The sequence below is a fragment of the Megalobrama amblycephala genome, linkage group LG24, assembly GCF_018812025.1.
Source record: "Megalobrama amblycephala isolate DHTTF-2021 linkage group LG24, ASM1881202v1, whole genome shotgun sequence".
In the NCBI taxonomy this organism is placed as follows: Eukaryota; Metazoa; Chordata; class Actinopteri; order Cypriniformes; family Xenocyprididae; genus Megalobrama; species Megalobrama amblycephala.
In genome coordinates, this window is record NC_063067.1 from 17,068,044 (window position 1) to 17,083,019 (window position 14,976).

The 14,976-nt window shown below is 36.9% G+C and overlaps 2 protein-coding genes across 12 annotated transcripts in view; both read right to left on the minus strand.

Annotated features, from left to right (window-relative positions):
• Nucleotides 1–1,717: 1,717 nt before the first annotated feature.
• On the minus strand, nucleotides 1,718–5,292 carry tnfrsf9a (tumor necrosis factor receptor superfamily, member 9a). Of its 5 annotated transcripts, none has more exons than XM_048178754.1 (8): nucleotides 5,065–5,292; nucleotides 4,651–4,734; nucleotides 3,654–3,770; nucleotides 3,367–3,504; nucleotides 3,211–3,280; nucleotides 3,002–3,111; nucleotides 2,691–2,840; nucleotides 1,718–2,575 (listed from the first exon to the last, which is right to left on the minus strand). In XM_048178754.1, the coding sequence occupies exons 2-8, from the start codon at nucleotides 4,730–4,732 to the stop codon at nucleotides 2,445–2,447; spliced, it is 798 nt and encodes a 265-aa protein (XP_048034711.1). In that variant the 5' UTR covers nucleotides 4,733–4,734; nucleotides 5,065–5,292; the 3' UTR covers nucleotides 1,718–2,444. The 5 variants fall into 5 exon arrangements, with proteins under 5 accessions (XP_048034711.1, XP_048034710.1, XP_048034708.1 ...); XM_048178753.1 differs by having other exon boundaries at nucleotides 3,047–3,111; nucleotides 4,594–4,734; XM_048178751.1 differs by having other exon boundaries at nucleotides 4,594–4,734.
• Nucleotides 5,293–13,166: 7,874 nt separating this feature from the next.
• dvl1a (dishevelled segment polarity protein 1a) overlaps nucleotides 13,167–14,976 on the minus strand; it is a 58,290-nt gene continuing 56,480 nt past the window's right edge. For 6 of the 7 annotated variants that reach the window (XM_048177444.1, XM_048177445.1, XM_048177446.1 and 3 more), the window contains one exon: nucleotides 13,167–14,685. In XM_048177444.1, coding sequence (XP_048033401.1) covers nucleotides 14,150–14,685 — 536 coding nt within the window. In that variant the 3' untranslated portion in view covers nucleotides 13,167–14,149. The remainder of the gene's footprint in view (nucleotides 14,686–14,976) is intronic. The other variant, XM_048177451.1, reaches the window with a different exon arrangement.

The following is a 14,976-nucleotide window of genomic DNA, read 5'->3' on the forward strand; positions in this document are numbered from 1 at the left end:
ATTGAACTCTTAACATGTAAGCACATGCAAGTGTTTGCTTAAGACATGATGTGGGAGGAAAATTAAATTGGAATGATTCATCATCATACCTAGGTGCACACAGTTAATCACATTACAGGCACTGAATATTTGTTCAAAGCTGGTCATCAGGGAACTCCCACTGAGTCACCCAACGACGTAAGAATATAGTTCATTGAACTTTTTTAGATTAGATTTCATATATGTGAAGTCTAAGACTACAAGTCAGGTTTCAACTGGTTTATTGACCTCTGTTCTCTGGAACACAGTTTAGAATACACTTGCAGGAAATCTTTCATGTTTTTGTAATTTCAAAGGATTTTGTCCCCAATAACTGGTTTAATGGCCTCAATATTTGCTCCATGAACAAAGTATTTAATTACTGGAAATGTCCTAACACGTGGATTATATGACCCCTTGGGCAAGCTGGGGCTTTTGTTTTACAGCACACAGAATAAAATGTGCAACATACTATATAGTGCAACCTTGTAGTTTTTACTTAGGGCTTTTCCCACTGGCATTAACACCAGGCTATTGTCTTTGCACAAAAACAACAAATTATCGGAAAAAAAAAATATTGTGATTTTCACGGTAAAGACTGTAAAAATGCTATGGTGAAAAACTTAACTGGTTAACAAAGTTTCCAAACTATTTGCGGTGAATAACTGTAATAGATCTAACGGTACATTTAATGTAATTTTACAGTAAAATATTGTTAAATTTACAGTTTTTGGAAGTGAAAAAGAAGTCATTGTATAATTTACAGTAAAAAAGCTGCTTGTGATGAATTTTGATTCATCATGTGACATCACCACTGTGTTTGGTGCATTTTATAAAGGTACAAAACAGCTATTAGTTCTTCAATAGGTTGGTAAATTAACATTGTATTAGTTTATAAAATATGGTATTTTACTGTAAATTTAAGTTAATCCATAGAATTTAAAATGTTGCTACCATATTTTTTAATCTAAATTTCTACAACCACAGTTGACGCTTTTTACTGTAAATTTAACTGAATTTTTTTTCAGTGCATGGTTTTGCCAAGTAAGACATGTTCCTGGATCAGCCAAATATGTTGATCCTGGAACAACATTCCTGTTCAAAAATTTAGTCCTAAAACTATCCCTACCCCTAAACTTTACACTACCCATAACCTGGTTGTAAGCCTAAACTCTAAACTGTAAACTTGATTGGACTGTTGTTCTGGGATCATCAAAGATGTTGATCCAGGAACATGTAGCGCTTCGCAAATTCACGTTCGCCCCCAGCATTGTTGTGCCAAATGTATACAGTGTGAAACGATGCGATGTTAGAACGTGACTGCCAACAACCAGCCAATCATAATCTAAACAGCACTCACTTCATTAAATATTCATGTGCATTGTACAGCCATGGCAACCTACACACGTGCTATTTCAGCATATGAAAGGGAAAATGTCATACAGTGATGGAAACGCATCAACTGGAGTTGACATTCTTACAGTTGAAAGTTCAAAAAGTCTTTTTAAGGAATAAATAGCCCAATTAATGTGTACGAGCGAGACAAACTAAAGTTAATTATACTGATAATGCAAATATGCAAATATGAACTTTAACCCAGGATTTACACATGTAGTGTGTGAAACCTCAAAACCTAAATGCCCAGGATTTATTCCTAAGCCAGGGTAAAGAACAAACTGAATAAATGGAAAACGATAACTTATGATTCTGCTAACCCCAGGTTTAGATCAGCCCGGGGTGCCCATTTTATTTATTTTTAAATCCTAATACGTACAAAAACAGTAAAACGCACAATCTTAATGAGGTCAAAAGTTCAGTTTCAACAGGAGAGTCAATACTGTTGTTTCTTGAGTGCAGTTCATGATTTGGTCAATCACACTGACCATAAAGTCTCTTCTGATTCCCAGAAATTTAACAAAAAAAAAACAACAACAACAACAACAACAACAACAAAAAACCCCAATGTAAAATAGCCTCATTGTTCTTCTGTCTCAATGTTCTTGGTCCAGAATTTTTCAAAAAGGTGCTGTTTTCGACAGAAAAGAGGGGAAGCCCACCAGGGTATTTCAAGAGGGCTTTGACCTGAAAATGTGACGCGAGCACCAGTAGATGACACCTACTCTCATAAAAGTGTTGACATACTGTCTGCTACTGCACACCTACGTTAAGAACCCTTTCATCTTGCGTTAAGGTGCACTGTACTTCAGAAGTGAAAAAGGCAATAATGCATGTGATTCACAGCTAACTTTGTGCATTGGAACATTAAAATGCCCATTTTGTTCCCACTAATCACTGATGCATGAGCTGAAATGGCTGACCGACACCCAGTCAAGAATGTATTTCACAGTTTAGTGATTGTGTTCAGCTGTAGTTTCCTTTTGCTATTGTAGCAAGTAAGATACGAAAATAAAAGCTGTCCAGTGAACTCACACTATGAGTTTAGACTCTGAGTCTTGCGTATTGATGGACTCTGAGCTGCCACCCTGTTCCTGCTCAGGACGATGGCAACTACAGTCTTCCTGCTCCACTACCATAATCCTGGACTCATCTGAGTTGTCTATAAGAAAGGAACGACAATACTGTCAATTAAGGCATTATCACGACGATGGTAGATTTATTTTAGAACACCATGTAGGAAAGAAAAAAATGGACACTCGGGTTTTAAATGGTACCTTGGTCAGGGCTATCAGTTTTTGGCTTCTTCTCTGTTTTGTTTTGTGCCTTTACATATGCAACCACTGATGCTATGATACAAAGGACAGCCAACCCTGCCATCCCTCCAGCAATGAAGACTGGAAGCCAGTTTGTCTGTTCTGGAGGTCCTAGAAAAATATCCTTGAGGTTAGAATTTAATACTCATATTGAAAGATATGCAGTCCAATTAACTTCACAATGCTCTGCAATGATGCTATATATATATATATATATATATATATATATATATATATATATATATATATATATTTTAGATATTCTCATTTACCTTTACTCCTTTCAGGTAAGGTATCTTGTTCAGATTCCTTCTTACTTGAATATTTGCAGATAGTGTCACTGGTAGCATTTCCTTTGAACAAAATCTCTCCATCAGGACAACTAGAGAATGAATAAGAAAGTTTGGATGAGTTTTATGCCAAATGAGAAGCTATAAAATTTCACAGACTTTATATTCAAAAAACTGTAATTGTACGCTACCTTTTCAATTCTCTGCAACTACTGTGGACCTGATCATTGAAAAATCCTTTTGGACATTTTCTACACATTCCTGCAAGCATTAAATAAAAGAATTTATATGAAAATAATACCGAAAACAGCTTCAGAGCTTATTAATCTGAGGGGGTCTATTCTTACGGTTTTTGGTGGGCTCCTCTCCCGCCTTGCATTCAGTAACACAGAAAGAACAGTTGGCATCTCCACACCGATATCCAGCCTTGCATCCGCATACAGTATCGCTGCTGATATTGCAAGGTTTAAGTGTAAACTGTATACCTATAAGCATGCAAAAGAAAAGATTAGTGCTTAGAATGATGACATTTTAAAGCTTATGATGATGCAGATCAACAAAATCATTTGTTCTCTCAAACTGCAAAACATTCGCTTGACAAAAATAGCAGTGAGGATGTAAAACTGAATCATACCTATACACTGGGTACATCTCAAACAGTACCAGTCAGAAGTGACTGTGTAATGACCAGGTTCACAGGGAGTACAGAGCTTTTCTGGGTCTCTTCCACATGACTCCACCAAGCGGTTCCCTGTAACCACAAGAAACTTTTTACAGTAGGGCTTTGACACATTTGATACTTATAGTAGACGCATAACTTCTGCACTCTTATCACTATGTAAAGGGGACAGAAGTCTGAGGGAGATAAATAAAAATATAAAACAAACAAAAGTCATGACATGGCAAGTAGGACTATGCTAGTAGAAAAATCACCATAATTTGCTGTACTAAATAAGAAGAAATCCTGAAACCGATGTACATCTTATCATGTTAAAACATTAACATTTTAAATCTGATAATATTTCAATTATTTAATTTTAACTGTCTGATGTCATACAACAGCATAACAAACATCTGCTTTTCTGGAATGACATGGCCAAAACAGAAGGACAATTACTGCTAATAGAGACTGACATCCACCAAGTATCTCATTCATCTTGTGAATAGAAGGCTTTACATTTTAAGCTTAGCAGAGCTCCTCATTTACAGTAAGATTTGTGGGATTAATATTGTGCAATGTGTTGGGACAACCCTTTGATTGAGGTTGAGGATGATAGTCATCTTTATGCAATGACAGAACAATTCATGGATTTCCCTTTGAGTGCTAAACCGCATCCTTTTCATGTGGCACTTTCAAAATGATCTGAAACTTCCTTCTCTTGGTCACTAATTTGTAATTTCAAGGATAACTGTAATTTTGCCTCTTCGATATTCCAATAAGTCATTAAAAAAGGGAAATTATGAAATTGCAAACTTCTGTAAAAACTAACATTTTTACAAGAATATGTCAGTATTGCAAATATCTTGTTAGGTTACATAACACATCACTTTGCTGTCAGTTATTGACTGAGTACCTGGCTTGCATCTCACACAGCAGACATCATGTGTTCCAGACAATGTCCAGTACTCACAGCCAGTGTCAGCTCCTACAGTGTAGTTCAGTACTAGACTGAATATCAGCAAGACATACCGTCCTTGGAAAGCACTCAGCATTTCTTCTTACACAAAAAAAAAAAAAAAGAAGAAAAAATATATATATAAAAACGAAAACAATTTACCAACTATAGGAAATCATCAAGTAATTATTATTTTTGTTAGTTAATTATTAGTAATTAACTGTATGTATGATAAGGGAAAATATTATTATTTTACTTATTATAAAAAATAATTTATTAAATCAGTTCATTCAACTTTGTCAACAGTGAAACACAGGCTCAAAGAAATTCTAAAAACCACAAATGCTTAAATATTTTAAATATAGCAACGTTAAAATTATTAATAAATGGTTCGTATTAATGAATTAGTCATAAAAAAAATTCTCTTACTGTTTCCAGTGTAGTGGTCCTGGCTCGCAGCAAACGCGCACTAAGATGAGAAGTTTCCACTTGCTCATGATTTATGTCACAGTCAAGTAGGCGTGGTTTACAAACTGTGTGTGTCTCTTTTTTCTTTCTCTCTGTAGTGCTCTGCTCTGTCACTTCGTCGGTTCGTCGTCTTCAGTGGCTGATTGTTTTCTCCTCGCATATTTTCATATCGATCTTCCAGTGTTACCGCGAAATATCATTAGACAAAGGGAAAAGCGAAGACTCCATAGATCGATCGACAGACAGATGTTTATTGTTTGCCGACCTGCTACGTCTGCTTCATGATGCATCATCGTGACTCAGTGGCGCAAAAGGTCTCATGAGCATCACTTAGTACCATGTCACCCACATTTAGAAACTAATTTCTGCGGTACAATATCGACTTCCTCGTCAGCCTATATTTAATTTATTTCCTTATTTCTCCTGGTTTTAGAACGAAGTTTGAAAGAAGCTGTAGGCTACTTTTAAGAATCAGGTGATTGCTGAGTCATTGTAACCAGTAAGTGTGACATTCAGCTCTTTTTTAATTAGCTGACATTAGCTTTTTAGCTTTTCCACACTAAATTTAAAAGATAAGTGAATTGCATAAACAATTTCCATCCATTTGGATTACACAGTTTGAACATTGACAAACTAATAAACGTATGTGATACGTTACATATTTGTCAGTCATACATAAATGAAACGGGTAAATAAAGGGTTAGTTCACCCAAAAATGAAAATTCTGTCATTTATTAATTACCCTCATGCCATTCCACACCCGTAAGACTTTCATTAATCTTCGGAACACAAATTAAGATATTTTAGTTCAAATCCGATGGCTCCGTGAGGCCTTCATAGGGAGTAAGTTAATGTCACTTCCTCTGTCAAGATCCATAAAGGTACTAAAAACATATTTAAATCAATTCTTGTGAGTACAGTTGTTCAATAGTAATATTATAAACCGACGAGAATATTTTTGGTGCGGCAAAAAAACAAAATAACGACTTATTTAGTGATGACCGATTTCAAAACACTGCTTCAGGAAGCATCGGAGCATTATGAATCAGTGTATCGAATCATGAATCGGATCGCGGTTCAAACCATAGACTCAAACGGCTGAAATCACGTGACTTCGGCGCTCCGAACTGCAGATTCGAGACTCACAGATTCATCTGTGCTTCGATGCTTTCTGAAGCAGTGTTTTGAAATCGGCCATCGCTAAATAAGTCGTTATTTTGTTTTGTTTTTTGGCGCACCAAAAATATTCTCGTCGCTTTATAATATTGATATTAAACCACTGTACTCACATGAACTGATTTAAATATGTTTTTAGTGCCTTTATGGATCTTGAGAGAGGAAGTGACATTGCTCCCTATGAAGGCCTCACGGAGCCATCGGATTTGAACTAAAATATCTTAATTTGTGTTCCGAAGATTAATGAAGGTCTTACGGGTCTGGAACGGCATGAGGGTAAGTAATAAATGACAGAATTTTAATTTTTGGATGAACTAACCCTTTAATCTTCGGAACACAAATTAAAGGGCATATTGCAGGTTAGAGCTTTAGTGATTCAATGTGTAGAAAAATAATGTATGAAATAGATTTTCTTGAAAAAACACGCATAAATACGCTACATAGGCTTCTGGAGTCGTTTTTTGTGAGAGAATTTTACTTCCGCATCTGAAAAATGCCAAATCGGACGTGACGTCACTGAAGGGAACGCGATCAATATAAACTATAGGAAAACAATGGATCGCAATGACAGTTCGGATGCTGAGGAAATTGTAAATGCTTATTTATACTCGTATAACTAATCACAGCCATACAATTAGCCTGCTATGTGGTCAAGAGAGCAGGGACAGGCCAGAATTAGACAGAATAACGGTCAAAAGAGACAAATTGAACTGTTGTGTGAGAAGCAGTGGAGAACAGGACAGAGACCGGTGTTAGCTTATAGATATAACGTTAACGACATGTGCTCAGATCACAATATTGTACAGATTATTATCATGAATCAGGCAATAGCAAAGCTATTGGTCATCTAGGAGTAGGCCTAACTGATTACTATAACAGAAACGAATAACTTTGCTCAAGCGTATGTCACACGCGTTAATATCCGTCCACACTAACGTTACGTGATATAGCCGTTTCTCATCACGACTGATTTGGTAGTTAGCAAATGTAATAATCAAACACAAAACTTAAAATGTGCACCGTAACTGCATCTCTGACGGATCCGTGATCATGTCTCCCGACGGCGGCCAAACATATAGTGTTAACTTACTGTATGTATTTCATGTTATCCTTTATTCATTAATTCTGTGTTATGAGTTTATTCCGTGCCCATTCACTGATTGTGTGAGGATGTATGACGCCGTGATTATGTAGTTGTGTGAACTTGAATGTATATATAAGTTTACATACATGGCATGCATGAAATTGGAGTATTTACATTACCAGCACATCATTCAAAACTGTTTTGTGTGAGTGTGAGACTGTATGCATGTGTACATAATTTGTATTCATCAGTGTTGAAATTGATTCAAGTAAAAACGGTGAAGAAGCATAGCGTGTGTAAGTTTATTCATTTAATATAATCATTTACAGAAGTATTACAATGTTGAACTCCATCATATCGCCAGGATGATAATCCTCCAGTCTAAAATGAACGCGTTTTTCGACGCAGATGCAGAAGTGAAGTCCCGTCTCTTCACCTGCACAAAACAAACCCCGGCACAGAAGATAGCAGCGTAGTTTTTCTTGTTAGTAAACCTCTGTACTCGATGCCCTGACAGGCTGAAGTTTGTGCAACCTCCACAAACACAATAATTTACCATTACGATGATAAATAGAATACAAAAACTACCGAAAACACACTGATTCACGGCCGCTGTTGCTAAATACCAGTATATTCTGCACTGAATCAACACAGAGCTCTGCGAACATCTCCCTGTAGTGACGTAAAATGACGCGACGCTGAAAAAAAAGCGGTTTTTACAGAGACCGTCACTTTATCTACTAAATTAATGCCCTTATGTCTCGCAAAACATTTTTAAACCCTGCAGTACCTTTTTATATGGTATTTTTGTACAAGGTTATATATTCATCTCGAAAAAAATGTTAAACCTGCAATATGCACTTTAAGATCATTTTGATAAAATCCGTGAGCTTTTTGGCCTCTGATAGACTGCAATGTTATTACCACTTTCAAGGCCCAGAAAGGTAGTAAAGACATCATTAAAATAGTCCATGTGACTACAGTGGTTCAACCTTAATGTTATGAAGTGAGGAGAATACTTTTTGTGCGCAAAAAAACAAACAAAAATAACTTTATTTAACAATTTTTCTCTTCCATGTCAGTCTCCTAAGCTATTCACTTAGTAAACACAGTGCAGCGCTTCCGGGTTCTACGTCAGAACGCCGGCTCAGTATTGGCCAGCTCTTGCGTCAGCAGCACACGCATGCGTCGTGGTGCTCATATGTACAATACTGAGCTGGCGCTCTGACATAGAACCTGAAATAGATGCAAATAGTTAATAATAAACTATCCAATGATTTTTTGGAGTGAAGAAATCTTACCCGTTTCATTTATGTATGCCTGACAAATATGCATCTCATTAGGTTTATTAGTTGTTTATGTTGTAACAAATCCAAAATGGATTGATTACTGTTGTCGCGATACTGTAATTTCTAACTTCGATACAATACCTTGAAAAGTATCCATGCTGTCCCTTTACTCACTCTTATGTCTTTCCACACCCGTAAGACCTTCGTTGATCTTCGGAACACAAATTAAGATGTTTTTGATGAAATCCGAGAGCTGTCCGACTCCTCCATAGACAGCAATTTAACCACCACTTTAAAGGTCCAGAAAGGTGCTAAAGACATTTACATGACTACAGTGGTTCGACCTTAATTTTATGAAGCAAAAACAAAACAAAAATAATGACTTTATTCAAGATCTTCTCTTCTGCTGTTTACGTTCAGCTCTTCCAGGTTCTACATTAGAACAGCACTCGGATTTCATCAAAAATATCTTAATTTGTGTTCCGAAGATGAACAAAGGTTTTGGGACGACATGAGGGTGAGTAATAAATGACAGAATTAACGTAACCCTTTAAAATTATGACAAAAGGCATAGTTTAACAAGTTGAGAAATGAGGAAATAGGATGGATTACAAGATGTAAAATAAAAAGGGGAAAAAACACTTACCTGAAATGCTACTATGCAGGAAACTGTAACCTCCAGACATACATTAGATCATCTCCTCTTACAGACAGTGACACACTGAAACAGAGTCAAGTGAACTAACAGTTTCTTTTTGAGACATATAAGTTACAAGTCCTGGGCCATATAGTCACAGCTGCAGACTGTCCAGGTGCGCTCATCTGCAGCTCACCTGAGAGGAATGCCATTGTCTTTTAATGGGATGTGGCTAAACATCTCTATCACTTAGTTTTAGCAGCCTGGTAGTTCCACTAATGTCAAACTAAAGATACCCAGAGGTGCAGCCTTCATAATTAACATAATCAGCATTTAATTTAAACATTCACTAATTTTCATATCCAGTAACAAAAGTGATGATACTTCTAGACATCTTCTTTTTCTACTTTTCATCATTTACAGAAATTAGGTTAAATTCAGTGCCATTCTAAAATACTATTATGTAATTAACTAAAACAGAAAGCTAGTGATCTTCTGACACGTCCTCCTACATTACAACATCACACACTCCCACATTTTAACCTTTTCATTGGAAGGTTAAATTACATCGTCTACCCACTTCAATCGCGTCATTTGAAACACGAATCATTTAAAAAACTCTGTCTGGGTGTCATTTGAAGTGGCCAGAAAAAGAAGAAGAAAAAAACCCTCTAAGCATCAAACTTGGCACATATTGCACAAACGTTGCTCAAGACTCTGGAGATATACATCTGACCGTGTCACACCAAGGCTGAGTATCACCAGCAGCATCTGTTCTTTCCACTTGACACTTTCCCTGCCTTTTTAAGTGATAAGTATTTTAGATTGTTGTCTTTGAAGAACACAATCAAGAGGACTCAAAGTTAAAAGCTATAGCAGATGTGTCACTTCCTTGACAGTGTGTCAGAGATAGAGATGGGTCAAGAGCACATGCAAATGTCTTACACATACACAGCAGGGAAAACACATCTCTATGTATGCCAGTAATTGTTTGAGAATGCTGTCTCAGACTTACCATCAGACATTCTCTTCAAAGAAAATTTACAGAGTTTATGAGGCATTGGCAGAACATTTAGAACAGTTACTAAGAAATGTAATTTACATGCATTATCACTATTAAGTGTGAAGATTAGATATTCATGTCAGGTATTCAGATTTCTGTTTCATTTCTGTGTCAAATGGTGTAACCAATGATTGGAAAAGTTTATCTCAAAACTAAACTTTTGATAATGTTTAGTTTTGAGATAAACTTTTAGTTCAGAATGGAAAATATGTTGTTCCGCTACTCCCCCAAAGCTCAGCGGAGGTATGAACACCATCAGAAACTACACTTCAGAGATTCATAATACTAGATACGTAAACACAACACGGCTTGTATCATCTTGGCCGTACAGGCCATAATGAGTAGACAGGAGACATCTGTTCTTTGAAAATGATCTGGTGTTGTGACAGATTAAATAATGCTTACAAAACATCAGATAGTGAAGATGATATCACCTCCTAAACACTCCAAGGTTTCAGTAAATAGGAAATACTAGAGACTTGATGATGCCAGACCGTGGATCAAGATAAGATTACTTTTACAACACTCTTAAAAATTATAGGCAATCTATAATTCCATAAAGAACCTTCAATGAACCTTTCCATTTCTTTAAAGGTGCCCTAGATTCAAAAATTGAATTTATCTTGGCATAGTTGAATAACAAGAGTTCAGTACATGGAAAAGACATACATTGAGTTTCAAACTCCATTGCTTTCTCTTTCTTATGTAAATCTCATTTGTTTAAAAGACTTCCGGAAAACACGCAGATCTCAACATAACACCGACTGTTACGTAACAGTCGGGGTGTACGCCCCAATATTTGCATATGCCAGCCCATGTTCCCAACATTATGAAAGGCATTAGACAAGGGCAGCCAGTAACGTCTGGATCTGCACAGGTGAATCAACAGACTAGGTAAGCAAGAACAACAGCGAAAATGGCAGATGGAGCAATAATAACTGACATGATCCATGATAGCATGATATTTTTAGTGATGTTTGTAAATTGTCTTTCAAAATGTTTCGTTAGCATGTTGCTAATGTACTGTTAAATGTGGTTAAAGTTACCATCGTTTCTTACTGAATTCACAGAGACAAGAGGCGTCACTATTTTCATTTTTAAACACTTGCAGTCTGTATAATTCATAAACACAACTTCATTCTTTATAAATCTCTCCAACAGTGTAGCATTAGCCGTTAGCCACGGAGCACTATCAAACTCATAGAGAATCAAATATAAACATCAAAATAAATACTTTACTCACATAATTCGAAGCATGCATACAGCATGCATGACGAACATCTTGTAAAGATCCATTTGAGGGTTATATTAGCTGTGTGAACTTTGTAAATGCGCTGTAATATAATCGAGAGCTCGTGTGGCAGGGAGCACGCGAATTAAAGGGGCGGCGCGCTGAAAAAACAGTGAATAGTTAATGATGCCCCAAAATAGGCAGTTAAAAAAATGAATTTAAAAAAAATCTATGGGGTATTTTGAGCTGAAACTTCACAGACACATTCAGGAGACACCTTAGACTTATATTATACCGATCTGGCCCAGCTGGTACGGATATTGTTTTATTTTCCACTGTGGGACTGATAACGGAGCTCTTTGGAAGGAGATGTATGTAGTGACCGCATTATGGAGGTTGATAAGATATTTCTTTTAATTTTATTATTAACTTGTGTTTACTTTGCTTAAATAGCGCACTTGGGCAGCTACAGAGAAACTGGTAGCCAGGCAAAAGATAAGTGACCAATCCTGAGTGACGACGTCACTACACGCATTCTAGCGGAGAACTGTTTGGAATCGTGCCGTGTTGAATCAAGCTCAAGTGGAAATATAACTGGAACCGTTCGGTGGAAAAGCAGCTTTTATTTCCCCAGAGTGAACAAGCTGTGTGTCAAAATAAAAAACTTCAAGACAATGGCTGGCCACTTCTTAATACATAAAATTTATTTTCTCGGTTTTATATATATATTTATATATATATATATATATGTTATCCTATTTACAATTTATTATTCCTCTTTTGTGAAGAAACAAAAAAGCAAACAGCTTTCACTGCAATCAGCATTTCATTCTAAAGGGCCCAGAAGTTATATTCCAAAAGTGCTTGACAGAAACTGTTGTGTCTCTTTCATGTTTTGGCTCAGGCAGATAGGTCACTTCATGGAACAGAACATTACAAACAAGGACATACTGTAAGCTCTTAGACAACACCTCACTGCTTTACCAGTAAACTTGACCATAAAAAACAGCTTTTCCTCCATAATGAACGACTATTTTAGAACAAAGATCACGATTCACTAATTGCCAAGGGACTTTGGTTAACCTATCTGCCTCTTTAAATATCATCTATGTTTTAACTTACAGGGCCTACTACCACTCTCATAACAGACTACTGCATTAACTGTACAGTGATGTTCGTAATACAGTGGTACATACTAAGACAATTGGTGACGTTTGAACAGTCAGTTCACAGACTCTATGAAAAGCACCTGTTTGTTATTGTTTAAAATCTATCATGTACATTTAGAGGAAACATTTGGCAACCATGAGTCTAACATTAACAAATCCAAGCATTTATTTAATGATAGCTTAACATGCTATAATGCGGGAATTTGGTGGAGTTGTAGCCTCACAAGACAATACATTCAGCAATGTTTAGGGACGTCAGTTGCCATTATTATGTCTGATTGTCAGGGTTATGACTCTGCAAAGTCAAATACAACGGTGTAAGAAAAAAAATTATCCAGCGCATGGATACGTTCAAAAGTACAGACTGTGTTAATAGCGGTCAGGCCAGTTGTCTGGCTAGTAACTTGTGCAAAGTGAAGAGCAGCTCAGGAGAAAAAGCAGAGAGTCTGATACACTGACTTTCCTGTTAAAAAGCTTATTAGTTGTGTTATCTTGCTGCTGAAGTATTGTAGTTTTTTGTGTCAGAGTGTAAATTGAACTCTGCAGTTGTGCTTTTTTAGTGTCCTTCGTTGATCTAAATAATGAATGACCGTTAAAGGAAGAGTTGACCTAAAAATGAAAATTCTGTCATTTGCTCACTCTCATGTTGTTTCGAACACTAAATATTCTGGCTGTTATATTCCATATAATAGAAGTGAAAGGGGGTTATATCTGTCAAGCTCCAAAATGACAGAAAAGCACCATAAAAGTAAAATAAAAGTAGTCCATGCAACATATAACGTTATATGTTAAGTCTCCCGAAGCCATACAATGAATTTTGGTCTGTTCATTACAAAAAAATGATAATCTTCTCTTTCCTCTTATGGATGACTTGATACTTTTTTTTTTTTGTGTGTCATTTTAAAGCTTGACAGCCCCAGTCCATATTCACTCTCATTATATGAAAAAAAGATTAATATTAATATTTTAATTATAGTTTCATTTTTATATTTTCAGCTTTCATCTGAATTTTAGTGCTTTTTTTATTTAATTTTTTATATTAGCCTTAATACATGTTTTATTTCAGTTTGAATCATTTCAGTACATGCATTTCTGTTAGTCGTTTAAATGTTCTCTTTTATAAATCTACTGTTTATATTTTTCAGATTTATTTCAATTACTGAAAACGATAGTTTTATAGTTGTAATTAACAATAACACTGATTATTTTGTTCCACAGAAGGAAGAAACTCAACATGAGGATGAATTAGAGTAAATGACCATTTCCATTATTGGGTAATTTAAATCGGGCAGTCAGTTTGTGCATTCTCAGTGCAGGGATCGTCAGTAGCAAAAATTCATGAAGCAAACTGGGGGAACTAGGCCTTGTGCTCTGAAAGGGTTGAAGGCACTGTCCTGTCACATAATATCAACGAAAAATTCACAAGGATTGCCCATAGCATGTTGAAAAGACTGCCGACTAGCCGTGAGTTCTGGAGGGACGTTTCCTAACTCCCGAACGGGTGGAGCCCCAGGTGGGCTGTTGCTTGCTGCCACTTTGGGGGCGAGGTGAGCGAGGCAGTACGGAGGGGGCAGACCCGGCGGGCCGTAGGAAGAGCCGTGACTTCTCTCACTGTGGGCACAGGTCAGATGATTGGGCTGAATGAAAGGGGCGTGGCTATAGGTGAAGTTGTGGCTATGATGCGAAACACTTTGACACTGGCCATGACTGTACCCAGAGTGAGTGTAGCTGTGGCTGGAGTGGGCTTGACTGACAGCAGAGCGGCTGTGGCTTTGATGACTCAGCTGACTGGGTGCCCTCTCACCCCTCCTTCCGACCCACATGCCCAGTTCTGATTCGCTGCCCCCACAGCACGGCGCCTTATGGTCCTTCTCTCGAGGGGAGGATCTCCGTCCTTTCCCGGCGCTGGGGTTGGAGCCACTGCTTCTGCTACCTGAAAAGGAAAAGAAATGTATTTGGACAAAAGAACTATTATTTTTCTCAAAAAACCATATGCTAACCAGACTCGACAAGCAATGACAGCCGTTTCTTCCATGTTAACCGAATTCCTGTTCTATCGGCCGCAACAAACAAATTTCCATTTGGTTAGTTGCTTGATTCCTTTGTACGGAAGAGGATTAGGGCCAAGCAATAATAAAAAAATAAAACCATCTCGAGATTAAAGTTGTTAAATTTCGAGAAAAAACTTGTTACATTTTGAGAAAAAAGTCGAGATAAAATATTG

What these genes read in the sequence shown, in the direction of transcription:
- tnfrsf9a (XM_048178751.1), bottom strand. Translation starts at nt 4,732, where the DNA reads ATGCTGAGTGCTTTCCAAGGACGGTATGTCTTGCTGATATTCAGTCTA. An exon ending in AGTTGCAGAGAATTGAAAAG is followed by an intron (nt 3,112 to 3,210) that starts GTAGCGTACAAT and finishes TTCATTCTCTAG; the next exon opens with TTGTCCTGATGGAGAGATTT. An exon ending in AACTGATAGCCCTGACCAAG is followed by an intron (nt 2,576 to 2,690) that starts GTACCATTTAAA and finishes CCTTTCTTATAG; the next exon opens with ACAACTCAGATGAGTCCAGG.